Genomic DNA, 25,058 nt, shown 5'->3' on the forward strand with positions numbered 1-25,058 from the left:
AGTGTGGGCCTATATGCAAATTCAAAGACAGAATGTTTATATATTATTAAGCAACCTTGTGCAATGAAATGTTAATTCAGATGACTTAGTCAGAACCCATATTTGTATGTCTCTAATTATCCGGACCCCAGAAAGGGAGGCGGGTTGATGTCTGGACCTCTTGCAGTTTTTAGTTGAATGTACCCCCCCCCCCCCCCCCCCCATAACCCTTAAAGGTTGAACAGTATAGATGAAGGATGTTCTTTGGACTGGGTGGTACGGTGGTGCAGTGGTTGTTACTGTGGGCTCACAACAAGAACGTTCTGGGTTCGAACATGGTGGCTGACGAAGGAGCATTTAATCATCTTATAGTTCTTCTCTGGGTTCCGCAGACACTTTAAGGACAATCAGAATATACGTGGAATAGATATTTAAATGTTTACAGACCAATCTGGTTCGTTTACAATAGAAATGTATCCACACCACTGTAAAAACCTGTAGTTTGAATCATAATACTGTTTGAATACTGTGTTCAATCATATTACTGATGAATAGCTGAAGCACATTAAGTCTCTTTGCTCCTTCAGGAGGAATCTGTGAACGTGGGCGTTGATGAGCTTGACCCCTGAACTCTGTCAGCTTGTCATCGCAGTCTCTGTGACTCTTAGTTAATTACACAGTGTTCGGAGGCTGGAATGTTCCGTGACAGAAACCAGTTCCGTGACAGAAACCAGTTTGGTCACAAGGACCAGAACGAGAATGTGTTGAGGGGACTGAGGATAAAAGAAGGGGACAGAGACAGTGTCAGACAGAGACCTGAGTCGTCCACACAGACGGACCACGGAGCCAATCGGTCCGAAGGTGAAGCGTCTCCTCAACACAAAGCTGCTGCACTTCAGATCCTACCACGGTAAGAAACACCTGGAAACTTCTCCTCCTGTCAGTCAATATGAGTAACAATGACTTTTAAGACAGGATACTTTTTATATGTCCACATTTATTTTAAGATTTTTGGAATATAAGTAAATAATTATTTATTATAATAACAATAATAATAACGTTATTTGTGAAGCAGTTTTCCTGGTTTGTTTATATATTTTAATCTTTAATCTTTCAGAATAAGTGATATTTGCACATCTGACAATGAAAACGTTTGAATAAAAGGTAACTCACACCTCGTGCTTTTGTTTTCGGTCAAGTAAGAAACGCTGAAGCTACGAGGTTCATTCACACGTTTGGATCGTTTTGTTGTTTTAAAAGAAATAGAAAAATGTATATATTATATATTTTTTCGATGGTCCCATAGATTGTGTTATCAGTGTTAATGCAATTTAGTTGGAGGCTCGATGGCTGAATGTTTAGTTCCCATGTGAGTTGTTCCCCTCTCGGCCTCTCCGACTGAATTCATCAAATAAAGAAGTTGAGAATAACTTTAGAAATGTATAAATGCAAACGTGTTGAATTTGGTTTGAATGTACCAGTTGAGAATGGAACATGGAACAGTGACGGCCGATAAGCAGTTAAATGTTAGACCGCTGTTGTGATGCGAAAGATCATTAGAGCAGTGACTGGATTTACTTCACAGTGGAAGAGCGTCTATCGCCTCAGGAGCTGTCAGGTGGAACATTTCAAGGATTTCAAAAATGCTTCTATTCATGGTTTGGGGGAAGAGGAGAAAATGAAAAACATCACAATTTAAATACGTCCATTTTATACTTTTGCACAGTTTTCAGTTTGGAAAAAGTGTAACGGAGACTTTACAAGTGTGTGTAACTGTGTTTCAGATCCCGATCGGCCGCCAGCATGTTCAACATATTATACCTGGCTGCACTCAGTGTGCTCGCAGGTGAGAGGTTACACAACTCACACACAACCACGCACTTCATTCACACTGACAACATGTCGTTAGAAAGCCTCCTGCAGATGAGCGACAAATTAACAAAGTAGAAAAGTGTTATATGATGTTCTACCAGAATTATTATAAAAATAACATAACATTTTCATTCAGAGGATCCTAAAGTCCCCAATAAAATTAGAAACCTCCTGAAGAAGTTGGGCAATAGGATGCATCCAACCTTTGTCTGCTTTGATTCTCTGGGATGAAAGGACACATTTGAAATAGCTCAGCAATGAGAAAGTCTATTCACGCCACTGTGACGCAATCAGATTTCAAATGGAAGCTCTGAAGGACGCAGCCTCTGAATTGAGACACATCTTTCAGAGTAATGTAGCTACAAGAGGTCAAACCTTTACTGCGAAAATATGACCTTACTTTTATTTTTCTTAAATCATAAAACAAAAAATAAACCTTGACAAATTGACTCGTGAGATCTAAGTTTACTTTTAATGTAACAACAGATCCAAAAACCACGTGTCTCAATATCTTCAGGTACGGCAACGACCCAGCGCGTGGACTTTACCGGTTCAGCTGAATTTGACATCAAGTCGTGCCCCATCACCTACTACGGACAGAAATATGATAAATTATATGTGAGTAATAAACAGTCGCTGGTTTCAATCAACCTACCAGTTACGTTAATAACTAACTAATCAAATGTTTACAAGCTGACATGTTATTATCGATGTTGTGTCTCCTCCTGTCCAACAGGTGGGCTTGAATGCCGGCAGAATGACTGTCTGCTTCAATGGCCAGTACGCATCTGGAATCAAGGACGACTGCATTCTGATATCTGCAGGAGGGGCTGACAGAGGTTCCCTGTCGCTAGGCCAGCGGACTAATGCACCTGGATCTGTTTACCACAGGAATCTACCGAACCTGAAACACAATGGAACATGTTTCAACCAGATTGTTTTAACAAACAGTCAACAAAGAACGGTGAGAATCAGACAGGGACTTGTTCTGACCCGGGTTGTTTTCAGCTCTTCTGATTTTAAAAACATTTACTTTCTGTGTTTTGTCCAAATTCTCTTCTCAGGTTATGCTATTTACACTTTTAAATTTTGAGCCACAAGCGGTTCTGTCTGCCAGATCGTATTCTGGATTCACTGCTTCTCATGTCGTGAGTATATTAATCAAGAGAGTATGACGGGTATGAGTTGGTCATTGTTCCGTTGGTTGTGTTGAGTCTCGTGTTTAAATCCCGATTTATTAACGATATATCTGTCGAAGTCTTGGACGATCACTACACATTTGTTTTTTTGGCCCTTTCCAGGAACTGGACGAGCAGGTCAACGGCACCACAGTCTCTAAACAGAGTTTCCTTAAAAGTCAAGGTTACTACTCCCTCATGAGCGGTTGTAGACGCTCTGGTGAGTACACAAAATGTTTATTAAAATCCATTTTTAGACCTCAAAAGCAAAAACCAAATGTTCTTAATCACAATTATGCTTTCTTGAGACTTTGGTGATTTTTGAAACCACATAAATATAGTTTTCTTGACTTCTAGGCGTTGGTTATAAGACAAACACGGTTCAAGTTCTAGACCCAAGCATCTGCTCCACTGTTTCCTGTGATGCGAGTGGAGTTGCTGCTCTCAATGTGTGTGGTCCCAAGGAGCCCTGCAATGGAAATGGCAGGTAACATACAATTCCATAAGTTCTTCATTAGTTTCAGTCGTTACCAAACACTGACGGTGTTTTGTTCCGTGTGAATATGCTCCTCCGCCTCCATCAGCTGCATCTCAAACAACGTGTGCAGCGTGCTCGGCTCCACGGTCGTCGGTTTCGCTGGGCGGGTCCAGGCCGTCCCGGACCGCTGTGGCTACACTCTGTTCAAGTCCACATCCATCCCCGGCTTCCAGGTGCTGGGCGTCTTCCAGGAGAGACGCCGGAAAGACGTCAGCTTTTTGAAACGTGTGATCCTGCAGCTGGCGGGAGCTCAAATCTCTCTGGAACAAGGGAGTCGAGCTCTGGTGAGTTACGCTGCGTAGAACCCGCTGCTGCACAAAGAGCTGTTCACCTGTTTATTCAAAGTTTGGTGGAAGAACCCTGAACTGGAGAATCTGCTGGTGTTGCTGTTGTCTTGATCGACAGCCGCCGCTGATACAGAGCGCTAGAGTTTATTAATTTAGTATTCAATCGTATGACTGAATGGGACATGAGTGAACGGTTCTCTAGAGAAGTGAGAGATTTCTGTAATCAGTAGACAGATGATTGTGATGCTTGTTTCTTTCTTTGATAATGAAAACCATGCTAACTATGATAAAAGTTCAAATTTGATTCAACATTTTGCACGTGGTCTTTTTTTCTGCCTTGTTGCTCCGCTGCTGTGACGAAGCTCGACACCAGAGAGCTCAGACTCAACACCACAGCGATGGTGGTCCGTGGGTGGGAGCTCACCAAGGACCAGACTGGAGTGACGGCTAAGATGTCAGCCTCCAACTTCACTCTTTCTGTCCACTTCGATGGCTCCATCTCTCACATCCACTTGACAGGTACAATTTAAATGCTTGATTCTTAGTAATTAGGCTGAAGGTGCCAAGTTGGGGGTGAAGTATGGAGTCAAATTCATCTGCGCTGATCAGGCACCACTAACCCAACGAGAATCATATTTGTATGACGTGGTATAGAGAGTGATACGAGTACTATTTAAAATACACGTACTTCTGTACTTGAATTTGATCTGTGAAACAAATAAAATGCTGCATCTGCATAAAAATGGACAAGAAGTGCTGATTGATATGAGAAGCTAATGCAAGAATCATTAGGTTCGATATAGATCTGCTCGTCCCTATTTGAAGCCTTTGTTTTGCTCCACTTGCAAAGTCCATTGATCCGTCACGTTTTCCTTTCTGAACCTGGTCAGGGCCAAATGGACACGACGCACACGGGTTGTGTGGAAACTCCAGTCGCACTGTGAGTGACGAGAAAGACTCCACACACAGTGTCAGCGGGTGAGACCTCCAACACAACGTCCCACACCAGCCAAGTTGTAGCTCAGATAAAATGAACTGATCTGACGTTGCTCATTGCCCCACAGCTGTGACACGCAGTATAACGAGGCTGCGGACCCGACTATCAACTGCAACACCTCAACTGACTGGTAAATGCAAACTGAACCAAGTTGTACTGAATCCAGGAATTAGACGAACTGGAGGTTTCTCAAACCATAACGTTGTGAAAACAAGAGCATAGTATTAGCATTAGCAGTATTTTAGCTTGAATGCAAGTTACTACACTATCTCTACATACAGTTAGCCAGTTAGCTCCACCTTCGTGTGTGTATCCTCACCCGTTTTGCAGAACATTTGCAGAACAGCTCACATTAATTCAGATTTGCTAAATTGATAAAATGAAAGACAGGTGGGTTGATTTTAGAGGATCACGACGGAAACCTGTCTCTGAAGAGAAGGTTTACATTTCCACCAGGAAGTTCTACCAACTGTCATCAGAGACAAACGGGATAGATGTTTGTCTTCTGCCATAGGAACGGTCTAAATTATTAATGGGAGTCTTATTTGATTTTAATTTTGTAATATTGACTGATTGTATTTGTCTCTGTCCTGTCATATGTTATCTTGTTTTAACTTTGTAAAGCACTTTGTAACTTTGCAAAGTAATTATTCTTTCTCCGCTGCCTCACTGGAACAGGTGTAACCTCCTGAAGCAGGCTCCCTTTACTGCCTGCAACATGCAACATGACCCAGAACCCTTCATTGCTGCCTGCACACAGACGCTGTGTAAATACCCTGAAGGGGATGGTCTCAAGTGCCAGTTCCTGGAGGCGTACGCCAGAGCCTGCAGCCTCTCCAACGTCACACTGGAGGAATGGAAGTCAGAGACCCCATGCTGTAAGGCTGTGACTCACTATCTTCTGTTTTATGCTTTAAAATAAGACTATTTATCTCTACTTCAACATAAAGACAGGGTTCAGTTTCCAGTTGCAGATCTCAGCACTGAGACTGAAACATCACACGTTACAGGCCTGCTCGGTGGAATCAGACTCAAATTCATTCACTCACATGTACTGACCTTTTCTTGTGAACCTTCTGTGACACTGATCATTGTCTGAGATCAACACTTGTATCTGTGTGTGTTTGCAGCTGCTTCCTACCAGGGCTTCTGTCAGGACACGTTCTGCAGTGAGCACGAGTTCTGTGGGAAGAAGAACAACGGGGGAACCGGCTGCGTCTGCCGGGCCATGTTCGCCTCCAAGTACAACTCAACCGACTCCTTTGGTGAGTCGGCTTTCACTCAACAGAGTCACAGCTCTTTTTATCATTTGTCTCAGATTTATGGAATAACTGGAATATCCATAGACCTCACTTTAGGAATTAGAGGATCTGAATAGATGATGTGTCACCTGTTGTGTGTCAGCCCGTGAAAAGATGTTATTTAACGTGGAATTAACATCTGCATGTTCCTGCTTCCTGCTATCTGGACAAAAGCTAACTGATCTTTATATGATGTCAGGAGAGCCAATGGTCTGCGAGCAGAACGCTGCTAAGCTGACTATGGCTAAATGTCTCTTGGAGGACAAAGGCATCGACTTCTCTGTCTTGCATCTCAATGACGAGGCCTGCAAAGGTGAAATGGACAATGAGACCCACATGGTGACGTTCGGCTTCGACAGGAAGAAAACCTGTGGAACAGTGATCCTGGTGAGAACCTCTCAGGAGAACAGTTAGTAACTGCTGCAGCCTTTAATGTTTACATGAAGGTGCAGTACCAATGTTTGTCTCCGTGTGTCCCTACAGGCAAACAACAGCCAAATCCTCTACAAGAACACCATCGTGAACCGGAACAGCTCCATGTACGGCGTTATCAACCGTCAGGACTCGGTTCATCTCGACTTCTCGTGTCTCTACGATCAGCCGGACATCAGGACCTTTACCTTCACACTCAAAGACAGGTGAGAACCCAAACCTGAGCTTAACGTACTTTTTAAGAGAGGAAGACTGAACTGAACTCTGTCTTTGCCTTCCAGCTCCGTCACCCAGCAGATCACTTCTGGACGATGGATTTACAATCTCACCATGACGGCCTACAAGGACCCTAACACCAAGGAAGCCTTGCAACAACGTACCGAAATGCAACTGGACGAGCCGTTGTGGGTGGAGCTGAACGCGGATGGGCTGGATGACAAAATGGTTGCTGTGGTGACGGACTCCTGCTGGGCGACCGACCAGCCCAGCCCGAACGGAAGCCTGAGATATGACCTCATCATCAAAGGGTGAGATCACAGCCTGCATGACGACACGTCTCCGTTTCCTCCCACTGTGCAAACATGAAGCCGAAAATATCCCAGATCCCAGAGATGGTGGAGCGGGATCAAGGTCTCACTGATACATGAGCTCCACCAATCAGGACCCAGCCTGAGAGGAAACTGACCCGGTCTCACCCGGACCCGACAGAGATTCTGTTCTTCTGACACAAACCCGACCTCAGCACAATGTTTGACCTGATCCAGATAGTTCGGCCTCACTCTTTCAGAGCTTTCATGTCATCTATCTTTAAATCATCTGTGGATGAGACACACAAAGCTGCTCGTGGGGATCATACCCTTCATGTCTGCTCTTCTGTCTGTTTGAGTAGCTGCCCTAACCCCGCTGACTCCTCGGTGAAGGTGAAGAACAACGGACAGGGAACATCCAACCGTTTCTCCTTCAACACGTTCCAGTTCTCTGCCAAGGATGGTGAGGTCTTCTTGCACTGCAGAGTGAAGCTGTGTGTCAAGAAGGGTAACAACTGCATCCCGGTAGGTCCACAGCTGCTGACTAGATCATATCAAGTTATATAAAATTATATGAGAAGATATTTTGTATTTTTGTATCACTCCTAAAACTGAACTTCTGTCATTTGATTTCCTCAGACATGTGGCCCGGGTGCGAGAAGACGCAGGTCCATCATCTCAAAGTATGAGGATGAAAACCCTGCCTTCATCAAACTGGCCTGGACTTATTGAGTAAGTTCTATTCTATTCTACCCATATTTTAAATTTCCCATCGCATTTTGTAGAAGAAACATCTGTATCATTTCAAGATCAATGAGTGACCATAACCTGGGTTTGGTTATTTTCTCAGGTTTCCATGGAGACTCGGAACGACCGAAGATCAGGACGAGTTATTGATCTTTCTACAGATCTATAACGGAACTTATACATGAAGCAACCTGACGTCAAAGCCGATCCTCTCGAAGCTTTGAATACGTCGGGTCTTGATTTGGGGGTTTCTGGGTTGTCTTTTCCTGTCGGGGAGTAAATGATTTTCTGCAGCAGAGGTATGGAAAATATCCTCAGCTGAATGTGTGAGCGGGCTTCCTTAGTGCTCTACAGACTATACAGACTATGAAGAGTGGGCTATAAGGTTTTATATAGATGTGATGGCGACAGCGCCACCATGTGGGTTAGAGTTAGAGTCGATCCTCCTGTAGAGCTTTGGTATGATTTTGAAATCCAAGAAGAACTTCAACCTGGTTAGAATAAAAGTCAGGTTCATTTACCTTTATTATGAAAGTGTATAATCAATAAAAAGCATCAGTGAAATATAATGAGTTGTGTTTTCTGTTATGTTGTCATCCCTTTCCATTGGTTGTGTGTCCATTTGTGAGGAGGCTGGTGCTACTACACAATGACCCGGTCAAAACTAGTCAATAGGTCAAGAGAGAACTTGTAACATTTTGATGTGGATCCAGTAATTTGCTTTAACATTACCACATAGCATAATAGTTTTGGCTCAGATTTGACCTCCGTCCCACCAACCCACATTCAGACCACATCAATCAATCAATCAATCAAATTTTATTTGTAAAGCTCATATTCACAAATCACAGTTTGTCTCATAGAGCTTTATCATGGTGAGACATCCTCTGTCCTTCACCCTCAGCAAGAGTCAGGACAAACTACTAAAAACACTTTTAACAGGTGAAGACACGTAGAAACCTCAGAGAGACACATGTGAGGATCCGTCTCCCAGGACGGACACAAGTGACACAGATGTGTAGAGGAGAACATCATCAGGAGAAAGGTTTTAGCAGCAATGATGAGGGGAAACATTTTGAAGTATAACTTCAATACTATAAATCAAGTAGTCCTGCTGCATCATAGTCTCTGGTCAGCAGCAGGATCATGATCCAGCATCAAGACCCGATCCACTATAGTCCACAGTCATTGTCCACTGGGGCCAGTTAGGATCCATCATCAGCCGCCGCCTCGGTCCTGGTCCACCACCATCCGATGCCAACGTGATACAGGATCCTCCATTACCACTACGATCAGCCGGCACGGTACAGAATCCACCAAACTGGATCCACCACCGAGACCTCCGACACGCGGTCCACAGATCCTGATCCATGGTGCGGCCTCAGCTGTGGCCCTGGATCTGCGGGCGCTAAGGCACAGGGACTCCGGGGAAGGGGTCAAGGGTCAGAAACATGTACTGATGAGATATGAATTACTTTGATGTGATAAGGATGGAGTAGTAGGAAACACCAACAGCCAATCGTATTTGCTGTAGTTTATCGTGCTCCTGGGGCTTATACTGAATTTCTAACAGAATTCCCTGAGTTTTTATCAAACCTAGTCCTAAAGACCGATAAAATTATTATTGTTGGTGACTTTAATATTCATGTTGACAATAATAAAGATAGCCTGAGCGTAGCATTTATTTCAATACTAGACTCAATTGGTTTCAGTCAGTGTGTACATCAACCTACTCATTGTTGTAACCACACACTTGACCTTGTGTTATCATACGGTGTCAAAATTGAACATTTAACAGTACTTCCGCGCAATCCAATACTATCAGACCATAATTTAATAACCTTCGATTTTTCACTATCTGAATATATGCCCCTAATAAAAAACTCATTTTCTAGATGTCTACCTGATAGTGCTGTAGCTAAATTTAAGGAAATAGTTCCGATTACATTTAAACCCGTATTATCCGTCGACATAAACAACAAATTCTTTAAAAACCCGAGCTCTATTGAGATTGACCACCTCGTAGATAGCTCTGCAGACTCATTACGATTAACATTAGACTCAATAGCGCCTCTAAAAAAGAAATGTGTAAAACATAGTCAATTAGCTCCGTGGTATAATTCCAAGACACATGAGTTGAAACAAATATCAAGAAAATTAGAAAGGAAGTGGCGCTCCAGCAACAGTGTTGAAAATCTCCTAGACTGGAAGAGTAGTGTTACAGAATATAAAAAGGCTCTCCACAAAGCAAGAGCTGCCTATTACTCAAAACTAATAGAAGAGAATAAAAACAACCCCAGGTTTCTCTTCAGCACTGTAGCCAGGCTGACAGAGAGTCACACCTCCACCGAACCCAGTATTCCTCCATCCCTAAATAGCAACATCTTTATGACCTTTTTTAATGATAAAATTCTAACTATTAGAAATAAAATCAATCATCTCCTGCCCTCAATTGGCACTAATACCCTCCCAACAATAGAGATCTCAGAAACGGCTGAGAATCCTTCCCATTATTTAGGCAGCTTCTCTCTGATCACCCGTGATCAGTTTACCAAAATAGTCTCAGGTTCTAAACCAACAACCTGTATTTTAGATCCGATTCCAACTAAATTACTTAAAGAAATTCTGCACCTAATAGATAATTCGTTACTTAACACAATCAATCTGTCATTATCATCAGGTTATGTACCACAGTCTTTTAAAATAGCTGTAATCAAACCCCTACTCAAAAAACCCACCCTAGACCCAGAGGTTTTAGCAAATTACAGGCCAATATCTAATCTCCCCTTCCTATCTAAAATCTTAGAAAAAGTTGTAGCCAATCAGCTGTGTGAGTTTCTCCAGGAAAATAATATATATGAAGACTTTCAGTCTGGGTTTAGAACCAATCACAGCACAGAGACAGCCCTGGCAAAAGTCACTAATGACCTTCTAATAGCTTCAGATCAGGGACTTGTGTCTGTCCTCGTTCTGTTAGATCTCAGTGCAGCATTCCACACAATTGACCATCAAATTTTATTAGACAGACTAAAACCGTTAATTAACATTAAAGGAACGGCCTTAAACTGGTTTAAATCTTATTTTGCTGATCGCTCCCAATTCGTTCAAATCAATGATGAGTCATCGGTGCGCACCAAAGTTAACCATGGTGTCCCACAGGGGTCTGTGCTCGGCCCAATTTTATTCTCATTATATATGCTTCCACTAGGAAACATTATCAGGACACACTCGGTAAATTTTCACTGCTATGCGGATGACACCCAGTTATATTTGTCAATAAAACCTGATCAAAGTAATCAATTAACTAAACTTCGAGCATGTCTCAAGGACATAAAAACCTGGATGACCCGCAATTTTCTCTTATTAAACTCAGATAAAACTGAGGTTATAAGACTCGGCCCTAAACACCTTAGAGATACATTATCTAATGATATAGCTGCGCTAGATGACATTGCCCTTGCTTCCAATGACACAGTCAGGAACTTGGGAGTGATCTTCGATCCTGATTTGTCCTTTAATAGTCACTTAAAAGTAATTTCTAGGACCGCGTTTTTCCACTTGCGTAATATCTCAAAAATCAGACATGTCCTTTCGCAAAAAGATGCAGAAAAACTAGTCCACGCCTTTGTTACATCGAGACTGGACTATTGTAATTCATTATTATCAGGCTCCAGCAGCAAGTCGTTAAAGACTCTGCAGCTGGTCCAAAACGCCGCAGCACGTGTCCTGACGAGAACTAAGAAAAGAGAGCACATTTCTCCAGTATTAGCATCGCTACACTGGCTTCCTGTTAAATCTAGAATCGAATTTAAAATTCTCCTCCTCACCTTCAAGGCCCTTAATGATATGGCACCTCTTTACCTTAAAGAGATGTTAGTTCCATATCAACCTACTAGAGCACTCCGATCCCAGAACTCAGGTTTACTTGTTGTCCCTAAAGTCTCTAAAAGTAGAGTAGGAGCCAGAGCTTTTAGCCATCAAGCCCCACTGCTGTGGAATAATCTCTCACTTTCAGTTAGGGAGGCAGACACGCTCTGTTCGTTTAAAAGTAGACTCAAAACCTTCCTTTTTGATAAAGCTTATAGTTAGAGCTAATTAGTGCGATGTTCCAAATTTGATTAAATGGCAAAAACCCCTGATGATGCTAAGACGCACAGGGAATTTATGACACAAGACACACGGAGCTTCTCTTTCCTGCTTCTCCTTCCTTTTCTCCATATTTATCACATCAAGATAATTCTTATCTGATCAGTACATGTTACTAACTTGACCCCTTTTCACCTCCTCCCTCCCTTCATCGCCTCCTCCCTCCCTTCATCACCTCCTCCCTCCCTTCATCACCTCCTCTCTCCCTTCATCACCTCCTCCCTCCCTTCATCACCTCCTCCCTCCCTTCATCGCCTCCTCCCTCCCTTCATCACCTCCTCCCTCCCTTCATCACCTCCTCCCTCCCTTCATCACCTCCTCCCTCCCTTCCTCACCTCCTCCCTCCCTTCCTCACCTCCTCCCTCCCTTCATCACCTCCTCCCTCCCTTCTTCACCTCCTCCCTCCCTTCATCACCTCCTCCCTCCCTTCATCACCTCCTCCCTCCCTTCGTCACCTCCTCCCTCCCTTCATCACCTCCTCCCTCCCTTCGTCACCTCCTCCGTCCCTTCATCACCTCATCCCTCCCTTCATCACCTCCTCTCTCCCTTCATCACCTCCTCCCTCCCTTCCTCACCTCCTCCCTCCCTTCATCACCTCCTCCCTCCCTTCTTCGCCTCCTCCCTCCCTTCATCACCTCCTCTCTCCCTTCATCGCCTCCTCCCTCCCTTCATCACCTCCTCCCTCGCTTCCTCACCTCCTCCCTCCCTTCATCACCTCCTCCCTCCCTTCTTCACCTCCTCCCTCCCTTCATCACCTCCTCTCTCCCTTCATCGCCTCCTCCCTCCCTTCATCACCTCCTCTCTCCCTTCATCACCTCCTCCCTCCCTTCTTCACCTCCTCCCTCCCTTCATCACCTCGTCCCTCCCTTCGTCACCTCCTCCCTCCCTTCATCGCCTCCTCCCTCCCTTCGTCACCTCCTCCCTCCCTTCATCACCTCCTCCCTCCCTTCGTCACCTCCTCCCTCCCTTCATCACCTCATCCCTCCCTTCATCACCTCCTCCCTCCCTTCATCGCCTCCTCCCTCCCTTCATCACCTCCTCCCTCCCTTCTTCGCCTCCTCCCTCTCTTCCTCACCTCCTCCCTCCCTTCCTCACCTCCTCCCTCCCTTCCTCACCTCCTCCCTCCCTTCATCACTTCCTCCCTCCCTTCTTCACCTCCTCCCTCCCTTCCTCACCTCCTCCCTCCCTTCGTCACCTCCTCCCTCCCTTCTTCACCTCCTCCCTCCCTTCCTCACCTCCTCCCTCCCTTCATCACCTCCTCCCTCCCTTCTTCACCTCCTCCCTCCCTTCCTCGCGTCCTCCCTCCCTTCCTCACCTCCTCCCTCCCTTCTTCGCCTCCTCCCTCCCTTCATCACCTCCTCCCTCCCTTCTTCACCTCCTCCCTCCCTTCATCACCTCCTCCCTCCCTTCATCACCTCCTCCCTCCCTTCGTCACCTCCTCCCTCCCTTCTTCATCTCCTCCCTCCCTTCGTCACCTCCTCCCTCCCTTCATCGCCTCATCCCTCCCTTCATCGCCTCCTCTCTCCCTTCATCACCTCCTCCCTCCCTTCCTCACCTCCTCCCTCCCTTCATCACCTCCTCCCTCCCTTCTTCACCTCCTCCCTCCCTTCATCACCTCCTCCCTCCCTTCATCACCTCCTCCCTCCCTTCATCACCTCCTCTCTCCCTTCATCACCTCCTCCCTCCCTTCATCACCTCCTCTCTCCCTTCATCACCTCCTCCCTCCCTTCATCACCTCCTCCCTCCCTTCTTCACCTCCTCCCTCCCTTCATCACCTCCTCCCTCCCTTCATCACCTCCTCCCTCCCTTCATCACCTCCTCTCTCCCTTCATCACCTCCTCCCTCCCTTCATCACCTCCTCTCTCCCTTCATCACCTCCTCCCTCCCTTCTTCACCTCCTCCCTCCCTTCATCACCTCGTCCCTCCCTTCATCACCTCCTCCCTCCCTTCATCGCCTCCTCCCTCCCTTCGTCACCTCCTCCCTCCCTTCATCACCTCCTCCCTCCCTTCGTCACCTCCTCCCTCCCTTCATCACCTCATCCCTCCCTTCATCACCTCCTCCCTCCCTTCATCGCCTCCTCCCTCCCTTCATCACCTCCTCCCTCCCTTCTTCGCCTCCTCCCTCCCTTCCTCACCTCCTCCCTCCCTTCCTCACCTCCTCCCTCCCTTCCTCACCTCCTCCCTCCCTTCATCACTTCCTCCCTCCCTTCTTCACCTCCTCCCTCCCTTCCTCACCTCCTCCCTCCCTTCGTCACCTCCTCCCTCCCTTCTTCACCTCCTCCCTCCCTTCCTCACCTCCTCCCTCCCTTCATCACTTCCTCCCTCCCTTCTTCACCTCCTCCCTCCCTTCCTCACGTCCTCCCTCCCTTCCTCACCTCCTCCCTCCCTTCTTCACCTCCTCCCTCCCTTCATCACCTCCTCCCTCCCTTCTTCACCTCCTCCCTCCCTTCATCACCTCCTCCCTCCCTTCATCACCTCCTCCCTCCCTTCGACACCTCCTCCCTCCCTTCATCATCTCCTCCCTCCCTTCGTCACCTCCTCCCTCCCTTCATCACCTCATCCCTCCCTTCATCACCTCCTCTCTCCCTTCATCACCTCCTCCCTCCCTTCCTCACCTCCTCCCTCCCTTCATCACCTCCTCCCTCCCTTCTTCACCTCCTCCCTCCCTTCCTCACCTCCTCCCTCCCTTCATCACCTCCTCCCTCCCTTCATCACCTCCTCCCTCCCTTCATCACCTCCTCTCTCCCTTCATCACCTCCTCCCTCCCTTCATCACCTCCTCTCTCCCTTCATCACCTCCTCTCTCCCTTCATCACCTCCTCCCTCCCTTCTTCACCTCCTCCCTCCCTTCATCACCTCCTCCCTCCCTTCATCACCTCCTCCCTCCCTTCCTCACCTCCTCCCTCCCTTCCTCACCTCCTCCCTCCCTTCATCACCTCCTCCCTCCCTTCTTCACCTCCTCCCTCCCTTCCTCACCTCCTCCCTCCCTTCGTCACCTCCTCCCTCCCTTCCTCGCCTCCTCCCTCCCTTCCTCGCCTCCTCCCTCCCTTCATCACCTCCTCCCTCCCTTCCTCACCTCCTCCCTCCCTTCCTCACCTCCTCCCTCCCTTCTTCACCTCCTCCCTCCCTTCATCACCTCCTTCCTCCCTTCTTCACCTCCTCCCTCCCTTCATCACCTCCTCCCTCCCTTCGTCACCTCCTCCCTCCCTTCATCATCTCCTCCCTCCCTTCGTCACCTCCTCCCTCCCTTCATCACCTCATCCCTCCCTTCATCACCTCCTCTCTCCCTTCATCACCTCCTCCCTCCCTTCCTCACCTCCTCCCTCCCTTCATCACCTCCTCCCTCCCTTCTTCACCTCCTCCCTCCCTTCCTCACCTCCTCCCTCCCTTCATCACCTCCTCCCTCCCTTCATCACCTCCTCCCTCCCTTCATCACCTCCTCCCTCCCTTCATCACCTCCTCCCTCCCTTCTTCACCTCCTCCCTCCCTTCATCACCTCCTCCCTCCCTTCATCACCTCCTCCCTCCCTTCGTCACCTCCTCCCTCCCTTCATCATCTCCTCCCTCCCTTCGTCACCTCCTCCCTCCCTTCATCGCCTCATCCCTCCCTTCATCGCCTCCTCTCTCCCTTCATCACCTCCTCCCTCCCTTCCTCACCTCCTCCCTCCCTTCATCACCTCCTCCCTCCCTTCTTCACCTCCTCCCTCCCTTCCTCACCTCCTCCCTCCCTTCATCACCTCCTCCCTCCCTTCATCACCTCCTCCCTCCCTTCATCACCTCCTCTCTCCCTTCATCACCTCCTCCCTCCCTTCATCACCTCCTCTCTCCCTTCATCACCTCCTCCCTCCCTTCATCACCTCCTCCCTCCCTTCTTCACCTCCTCCCTCCCTTCATCACCTCCTCCCTCCCTTCATCACCTCCTCCCTCCCTTCATCACCTCCTCTCTCCCTTCATCACCTCCTCCCTCCCTTCATCACCTCCTCTCTCCCTTCATCACCTCCTCCCTCCCTTCTTCACCTCCTCCCTCCCTTCATCACCTCGTCCCTCCCTTCATCACCTCCTCCCTCCCTTCATCGCCTCCTCCCTCCCTTCGTCACCTCCTCCCTCCCTTCATCACCTCCTCCCTCCCTTCGTCACCTCCTCCCTCCCTTCATCACCTCATCCCTCCCTTCATCACCTCCTCCCTCCCTTCATCGCCTCCTCCCTCCCTTCATCACCTCCTCCCTCCCTTCTTCGCCTCCTCCCTCCCTTCCTCACCTCCTCCCTCCCTTCCTCACCTCCTCCCTCCCTTCCTCACCTCCTCCCTCCCTTCATCACTTCCTCCCTCCCTTCTTCACCTCCTCCCTCCCTTCCTCACCTCCTCCCTCCCTTCGTCACCTCCTCCCTCCCTTCCTCACCTCCTCCCTCCCTTCATCACTTCCTCCTCCCTTCTTCACCTCCTCCCTCCCTTCCTCACGTCCTCCCTCCCTTCCTCACCTCCTCCCTCCCTTCTTCACCTCCTCCCTCCCTTCATCACCTCCTCCCTCCCTTCTTCACCTCCTCCCTCCCTTCATCACCTCCTCCCTCCCTTCATCACCTCCTCCCTCCCTTCGACACCTCCTCCCTCCCTTCATCATCTCCTCCCTCCCTTCGTCACCTCCTCCCTCCCTTCATCACCTCATCCCTCCCTTCATCACCTCCTCTCTCCCTTCATCACCTCCTCCCTCCCTTCCTCACCTCCTCCCTCCCTTCATCACCTCCTCCCTCCCTTCTTCACCTCCTCCCTCCCTTCCTCACCTCCTCCCTCCCTTCATCACCTCCTCCCTCCCTTCATCACCTCTTCCCTCCCTTCATCACCTCCTCTCTCCCTTCATCACCTCCTCCCTCCCTTCATCACCTCCTCTCTCCCTTCATCACCTCCTCCCTCCCTTCATCACCTCCTCCCTCCCTTCTTCACCTCCTCCCTCCCTTCATCACCTCCTCCCTCCCTTCATCACCTCCTCCCTCCCTTCCTCACCTCCTCCCTCCCTTCCTCACCTCCTCCCTCCCTTCATCACTTCCTCCCTCCCTTCTTCACCTCCTCCCTCCCTTCCTCACCTCCTCCCTCCCTTCGTCACCTCCTCCCTCCCTTCTTCACCTCCTCCCTCCCTTCCTCGCCTCCTCCCTCCCTTCATCACCTCCTCCCTCCCTTCTTCACCTCCTCCCTCCCTTCCTCACGTCCTCCCTCCCTTCCTCACCTCCTCCCTCCCTTCTTCACCTCCTCCCTCCCTTCATCACCTCCTTCCTCCCTTCTTCACCTCCTCCCTCCCTTCATCACCTCCTCCCTCCCTTCGTCACCTCCTCCCTCCCTTCATCATCTCCTCCCTCCCTTCGTCACCTCCTCCCTCCCTTCATCACCTCATCCCTCCCTTCATCACCTCCTCTCTCCCTTCATCACCTCCTCCCTCCCTTCCTCACCTCCTCCCTCCCTTCATCACCTCCTCCCTCCCTTCTTCACCTCCTCCCTCCCTTCCTCACCTCCTCCCTCCCTTCATCACCTCCTCCCTCCCTTCATCACCTCCTCCCTCCCTTCATCACCTCCTCCCTCCCTTCATCACCTCCTCCCTCCCTTCTTCACCTCCTCCCTCCCTTCATCACCTCATCCCTCCCTTCATCACCTCCTCCCTCCCTTCTTCACCTCCTCCCTCCCTTCATCACCTCCTCCCTCCCTTCATCACCTCCTCCCTCCCTTCTTCACCTCCTCCCTCCCTTCATCACCTCATCCCTCCCTTCATCACCTCCTCCCTCCCTTCTTCACCTCCTCCCTCCCTTCTTCACCTCCTCCCTCCCTTCATCACCTCCTCCCTCCCTTCATCACCTCCTCCCTCCCTTCATCACCTCCTCCCTCCCTTCCTCACCTCCTCCCTCCCTTCATCACCTCCTCCCTCCCTTCTTCACCTCCTCCCTCCCTTCATCGCCTCCTCCCTCCCTTCGTCACCTCCTCCCTCCCTTCATCACCTCCTCCCTCCCTTCCTCACCTCCTCCCTCCCTGACTCTCTGGACCCTCTTCAGTTTGCCTACAGGTCAAACAGGTCGACTGCAGATGCATCTCCCTCACCCCCCACACTGCCCTCTCCCACCTGGACCAGAGGGACACACATGTGAGAATGCTGTTCGTCGACTACAGTTCAACTCCATCTTGCCCCTGAAGCTCGTCACCGAGCTCAGAGACCTTGGGCTCAACATCGCCCTCTATGGGTGGATCCTGAACTTCCTGACGGGCGGACCACAGGCGGTCCTGACTCTCAACACCGGTGCCCCCCAGGGCTGCGTGCTCAGTCCTCTCCTGTACTCCCTGTTCATGCATGACTGCCTGCCCCCCCCCCTCAGCTCCAACACCATCGTTAAGTTTGCTGATGACACCGCTGTCACAGGCCTGATCACCGGCGACGATGAGAAGGCCTACAGAGAGGAGGTCAGAGCCCTGACATCTTGACAGCAACCTCCTTCTCAACGTCAACAAAACTAAGGAGCTGATCGTGGATTACAGGAAGAGACAAGGAGTGGAACACGCCCCCCTCTTCATCAACGGGACCACGGTGGAGCGAGTCAGCACCTTCAGGTTCCTCGGGGTCCACATCAGTGATGACCTGACCTGGACCCATCACACAGACTCCATCAGGGAGACGGCCAGGCAGCGGCTCTTCTTCCTCCGCAGGCTGCGGAGGCTCCACATGGACTCCAGGATCCTGTGCAACTTCTACAGGTGCACCACAGAGAGCATCCTGACCGCCTGGTACAGCACCTGCACCGCCCTCAACCGTAAGGCTTTACAGAGGGTGGTGAAGTCTGCTCAGCACATCTCCAGGACGGAGCTGCCATCCATGGAGGACCTCTACACTGTTAAGAATTTCAAACTTTAAACTTTAGTCTGTAACTGACAGAACTTTTAACAATAAAGATAGGAACAGTTTCAGCTAGATATTAGGCATTCATACAAATGATTTTAATAATAACCTTTCCTTCCTAGGGTTTAATCTACAAACTATAATTGTGTGTGTGACAGGAGGATGGACAGTCTCACAGCTGTCTTGATAGGAGGTCAGACAGAGTGACGTTGTTGACTTAATTCTGTTTCATTGTTTTGGTTTCGAGGATGCAAATGTTTACACAGTCAGGTTTGTTTTGACATATCTAAAACATAATAATCTTTTCTCCAATTGTAAGCACCTTTGGCCCACATTGCATCTGTGGTTCAAGGACGTTCTTGAAGTAAACAGGTTGCCTAGCAACTATAGCGTCATTGGGAGTGTCTCCCTGTCTACTTCCGTATTCCAAAAGCCGGGAGGACGGATTACGCCTGCGCACTTCCGAGGAGGAGGAACGAACATCTACTGCAGAAGATGGACAGACCCCGGATGTTCGAGGCGCTCTGATACACCTAATGTCCTCGAAGCCCATTGTTTTTGCCGTAACGTGTTCATTGCTTTCCTAAATAAATTCTTAATTGACTAAACTGAGTTCGGCTCGTATCTCTTAAAGAATAAAAGATCACGTTCCAACAACACCCAGCGGTGCAGGAGGAAGAGCAACCGGATTATTAAAGACCCCCTTCACCTCAGCCATAAACATTTCTGCCTGCTGCCGTCTGGCCGACGGTGCCGCAGCACCAGGCTCAGAGACAGTTTCATCCCCCCGGCCATAAGACTTTTAAACTCCTCTGAACTGCAATAACTCCACTAAACCAGCACCGTGGCATATTTGAATATTTGCACTACTGCACAAATTGCACTATTGTTGTTATATTTTTCTCTTCATCTGTAAAGATATATATTTAGATATGTATATTTTATTTTCTATTTTAAATTTTTGATATTCTATTTTATTCTATTTTATTCTATTTTATACTTATTCTATTTTTATTTTGTTTTTTGCTAATTACTTGAGCATTGCTTAAAGACAGCCTGTGACTCGCCAGCGAGTGCTTCATGTTATTCCTGTGCATATATGTGCAAAGTCTGTCAGTGTCTCAGAGCTGCACCTAGTGGACATTAGAGGAATTGCAGGACTCTCACAAGTTAAAGCGTCTCTCTCTCTCTCTCTCTCTCTCTCTCTCTCTCTCTCTCTCTCTCTCTCTCTCTATCAGTGTGTGTGTGTGTCTGTGTGTGTATAAATGCATTAATTATTATTATTGTTATTAACTGTAACAGCATCATGTGAACACGATGAAGACGTGTTTCCTTGAGATCGCTCTGATCCGTCAATAGTTTGTTAAAATGTGGAAAACTCCCAAACGGCCCAACTGCATCAAATGAAGCCTGAGCTCAAACCCATGTTTCCTCCTGTGATCTGAAGGTTGTTATATTTGGTGTTGGACCTGAATGTGTGACTCCATCTGCAGAACTCTGCCACGTCAGGTCACATTGATACAGTCCAGTCACAGGGTTGGTTTATAGATCTACAGAAATACAGCTGCATTGTGATGCATTATTTGACCGTTGTGTATTTCAATAACTGCTGAGATTTGCATCTCCTTCTCTTCTCTGACTAGTCGAGTGTTCGATGTATAAAATGATCCAAGTAGAAACAGTAACAGTGTTTGACCACAAGGTGTCAGCAAAGAGCCAGAGGACCTGGCTGCTGACAACATGGTTTTCCCATCAAGTCTAAACTGGATTAACTGGAATTCCACCATAGGAACTACTAACTATGAAAACAACAATAAAACTGATGTGAGTGTAAATTCTATTTCACAGAAAACTTGACCAAAGCCTTGATCATCTTTTCATTGGATTTATTTGACATGTAAGTTGTGATTTAGTGTTTTATTCACATACAGTATAAAACAAGTTGATCTCAAAGCTTATTGGAGAATCGTGACGTTAAAAAAACAGTTTTTATTTGCTTCAAAGAAAAACACACGTTTGTTTAAGTGTAAACACAAAATACTAAACTCTAACACATGAAGGAAGAAAACCATAGAAAATAGAGTTCTTTAATATACATCGTCGTGAATAATAATTATTAGTTACATGGCAGAACTGATAAGATGCACAAACCAGGTATTTACAAGCAAGGTCCATTTCATGTGTGCGTCTCCACTCAGGCCTTTAATCCACCCACCAAGTATGAGGTCTAGATCTCATCAGTGTAGATCAGCAATACATAAATACATGTAGAGAGAGAGAGCGAGACAGAGAGAGAGAGAGAGGTGTGGAGAAGAAGTGGTAAAGGATGGGACAAGAAAGAACCCATTCAATTCCATTAATGTGTGTCCACCCATTTCTACTCGTCTGTCTGTCTCGCTTTCTAACTGTCTGTCTCTCTCTCTGCTAGTGTGTCTCTCACATGTAAATTCAATGTGTTAACAGTATGAGCTCTTATTTTGAAGAGTCCTTAGCGCGCGGTCGAGCGGAAGTGGATGTGAAGCGGAAGTGTTGTTGTTGTTGTTGTGTTGACGGTGTGAATCCGGTGTGAATCCGGTGAGAACAGCGCGGACTCACCTGGAGAACAGGTGTGAAGGTGTGAACTCATCCTGGCTGATGCGCGGAACCGGACATGCGTCACAGACCCGCGCGTTTCGTGGTCGCGATTCAGAGGATAACCGTGCTAACTGTGCTAGTTGTAACCGTGCTAACTGAACCCGGTTCCGGACCAGGTTCTCCGCGGTCTCCTGTCGGTGCAGGTGACGTCATGCAAACCGTCCGGTCCCAGCCGAGTCGGACTGAAGCGGACCAGCGGGGTGTCTGGACCCGGTCCAGGCCCGGAACCGCTCCACGGACCGGAAACGAGTCTTTGATCGATCTGGATCCGGATCGAAGTTAAAACTCGGAACCGTCGAGATTCGGATCAATGAATATCTTCATCGATCCACGATCAGGTCTGACACATCCGGTTTATAAAATAAGAGTCTGCTGTCAGGAAGTGGGAGCAATTTTCAAATTAAAAGAAACCAGTCCCGAATGAGGTTTTAATGAGGACGACCCACAAGATAACCAATCGGACAGATCAGAACCGGCTCAGTTACTTTATAACAGGTATTTTATAAGTGAACCGGTTGATGAAGAACCGGACCAGTGAGACCTCGTTGCCTTAGCAACATCCAGCGACTACTTCAGGATGGAAAAACAATCTGAGTCATAATTGATAACCTGCTGATTATGTTCTTGTTTGAATGATTTGTCATCAGTCGATCTTCCCCTCGTGATGACAGATGATCAGATGATCAGATGATCAGATGATCAGTTGTGGATCAGATGATCAGATGATTAGTTGTGGATCAGATGATCAGATGATCAGTTGTGGATCAGATGATCAGATGATCAGTTGTGGATCAGATGATCAGATGATTCGTTGTGGATCAGAGGATCAGATGATCAGTTGTGGATCAGATGATCAGATGATCAGTTGTGGATCAGATGATCAGATGATCAGATGATCAGTTGTGGATCAGATGATCAGTTGTGGATCAGATGATTAGATGATCAGTTGTGGATCAGATGATCAGATGATCAGATGATCAGTTGTGGATCAGATGATCAGATGATCAGTTGTGGATCAGATGATCAGATGATCAGATGATCAGTTGTGGATCAGATGATCAGATGATCAGTTGTGGATCAGATGATCAGTTGTGGATCAGATGATCAGATGATTCGTTGTGGATCAGATGATCAGTTGTGGATCAGATGATCAGATGATCAGATGATCAGTTGTGGATCAGATGATCAGTTGTGGATCAGATGATCAGATGATTAGTTGTGGATCAGATGATCAGATGATCAGTTGTGGATCAGATGATCAGATGAGTAATGGATCGTGTTTCTCTGCAGGATTGAATAATATCACCAACATGTGTCTGTTGACAGTCTCTGCAGGTCACAGATTGTCTCCCCCTGGTGGCCATGGCTCTCATCTCTCTGGAAGACCTCGCTGGATTGGACGACGAGCAGTTGGATGATGACATCACTGACAACCCCGAGCCAATGGATGAAGAGGATAGAGACAGGCTGCTGTCCCATTGGCAGGCGGTGGCCAGTACCCACCAGGTGTCTGTACCCCAGGGTGAGGGGGCGGGGTCAGAACCACCCTTAGAATAAAACCACATCGGCGATAAATAACTTAATTAAAATCATGTGACTGTACCAACGAGGGCTGTTGGCTCTGACAGGTTGTCATGGCAACCAGCTCAGGCGTGAAAGTGTCGTGACTAAAGGTGATGTCGTCACTCTTGTTTCAGAAATGACAGGACCCATACAGGAGATGACCCGCAACCGCCAGCAGAGGGAGCCCCTCCCCTTCACCACGATATCCTGCCATGAAAAGGTAGCGTGTCTGTGTACTGACAGGTGGGGAGTGTGTGTGTATACGTGTGTGTATTGACGGGTGGGAGGCGTGTCTCCTGCAGATGGGGGAGGTGCTGTGGGAGGAGCGGGTGTACCCGGCGGGACACTGGGCGTGTGTGACCCGAGGAGAGGATCTGTACGAGCAGAGCATCTCCAACGGCTTCATGAAACTGATGCGCTTCATCTGTAAAGAGAACTCTGCAGGTCAGACTCCGCCCACTACACACCTGGTAGCCACGCCCACTGACCACACAGCTGGCTGACTCTGCATGGATCTACATAGCCCCTCCCACAGGAGCTGGTTTCCACGGTAACACATGGTAAACCGTGTTGTTGATCGTGTGCAGGTCGATACCTGGGGATGACGGTGCCGGTCATCAATAACATCCACCTGAAAGAGGGCGGAGCCACGTTCAACAAAGAGATCCAGACGTCGTTCTTCCTGCCGGCTGAGTTCCAGACCAGCACCCCCCCCCAGCCCTGCGACCCCGACATCACCGTCGTCCACAGAGAGCCAATGAGAGTCATCGCCAGGTCAGAGCAACATCATGGTTAACTATGTGTCATATTGTATTAATAAAATGATGGATACCTTTCTGTTGTTATGGAAACCTGTGGAAATATTTGACTGCAGTTCATTTAAAACACGTCGTCACTTCTCCGTGTCCATGGAAACTAAACCATCGACAGAAGCTGCTCTGATTGGATGAATGTTATTGGTCAATGAGATGTTCTGCATAGACAAACCATTTATCAGATGTCTGCTCTCTGATTGGCTGACAGGACGTTCTTGGGGACGACCACAGAGGAGACGGTGGCGCGGCAGATCGCTCTGTTTTGGGAAATCCTCGGCGTTAACGACGACCTTCACAGAAGCAGCTACATGGTCGCTGCGTACGACAACCCCGGGGTACCGCGGCGCCGGAACGAGATCTGGTTCATAAGACGCCACCTGTAGACGTCCTCCCATCAGCCTCCGCCCTCTCACCCGCTCCTCCTGATTGGCTGGTTTGATGTAAACAGCTTGCTCCCCCCCCCCCCACACACACACACAAGTCGAATGGACCAATCAGAGCATGTTTATTAGAAGCAGGTCCTGACACTAAACCCCGCCCCCAAATCCTCCTGACCAATAGCGACACGCGTGATGGTCATTATTTCACAATGTTTAGTAAAAAGTTTTTATCAAGTCCACCAATGAAATGACAGCTTAGTATGACATCATCGTGGAAGTGGAACCAGTCACCTGAACATGTGACCACATTAACATGTGAGTTTATGAACATGTAACATGGAAGCATGTGACCTCATCCTGAGGAGAGTGAAGAGTCGGAGGGTCGTCATGAAGAACTATTTTTTTAATGAAGCTGCAGGTTTTGTGACAGAAGGTTTTAATGGTTTAACATGTTTATTATTAGTTTGACGCTCACACATCATGTGACAGATTCTACAGTTTAATATGTGATGTGAAATCAGTTCATGACAAATCACGTATGATTTTTATCACTTCATCTGATTCTTGTTCACTTTTCCTTCTGTGTAAAATCTTTTTTTAATAAAATCTGATAAACGAGTCGACTTTTCTCGTCCGTTTGTTTAGATCAAAATGTTAATAGTTTAATTTAGTCATTAATGAGAAAGAAACTTTTAAATTGATATCCAAACATTTTTATTGAGTTTTTCTTAAATGAATAAAAGATTCTTTCACCTTTAAACACTGAACCAAAACTTTATTTACAAAAACAAAAATCTG

At 47.8% G+C, this 25,058-nt stretch overlaps 2 protein-coding genes across 5 annotated transcripts; both read left to right on the plus strand.

The window, feature by feature from the left end:
- Positions 1-674: 674 nt before the first annotated feature.
- On the plus strand, positions 675-21,759 carry LOC132997027 (alpha-tectorin-like). Its single transcript, XM_061067401.1, has 20 exons — positions 675-889; positions 1,764-1,825; positions 2,369-2,469; positions 2,588-2,815; positions 3,153-3,249; positions 3,387-3,516; positions 3,614-3,851; positions 4,217-4,373; positions 4,745-4,832; positions 4,919-4,981; positions 5,530-5,737; positions 5,996-6,116; positions 6,352-6,539; positions 6,636-6,790; positions 6,866-7,111; positions 7,474-7,636; positions 18,148-18,435; positions 18,491-18,582; positions 18,727-18,862; positions 21,619-21,759. Exons 1-20 carry the CDS (start codon positions 675-677, stop codon positions 21,757-21,759), a joined length of 3,117 nt encoding a protein of 1,038 aa, XP_060923384.1.
- soul4 (heme-binding protein soul4) lies at positions 21,384-24,878 on the plus strand. Of its 4 annotated transcripts, none has more exons than XM_061066253.1 (6): positions 21,384-21,840; positions 22,829-23,024; positions 23,200-23,285; positions 23,368-23,509; positions 23,653-23,839; positions 24,089-24,878. In XM_061066253.1, the coding sequence occupies exons 2-6, from the start codon at positions 22,865-22,867 to the stop codon at positions 24,261-24,263; spliced, it is 750 nt and encodes a 249-aa protein (XP_060922236.1). In that variant the 5' UTR covers positions 21,384-21,840; positions 22,829-22,864; the 3' UTR covers positions 24,264-24,878. The 4 variants fall into 4 exon arrangements, with proteins under 4 accessions (XP_060922236.1, XP_060922228.1, XP_060922246.1 ...); XM_061066245.1 differs by having other exon boundaries at positions 21,384-21,482; XM_061066263.1 differs by having other exon boundaries at positions 21,384-21,474.
- Positions 24,879-25,058: the final 180 nt, after the last annotated feature.

Source organism: Limanda limanda, chromosome 2 (assembly GCF_963576545.1).
Source record: "Limanda limanda chromosome 2, fLimLim1.1, whole genome shotgun sequence".
Taxonomy (NCBI): domain Eukaryota; kingdom Metazoa; phylum Chordata; class Actinopteri; order Pleuronectiformes; family Pleuronectidae; genus Limanda; species Limanda limanda.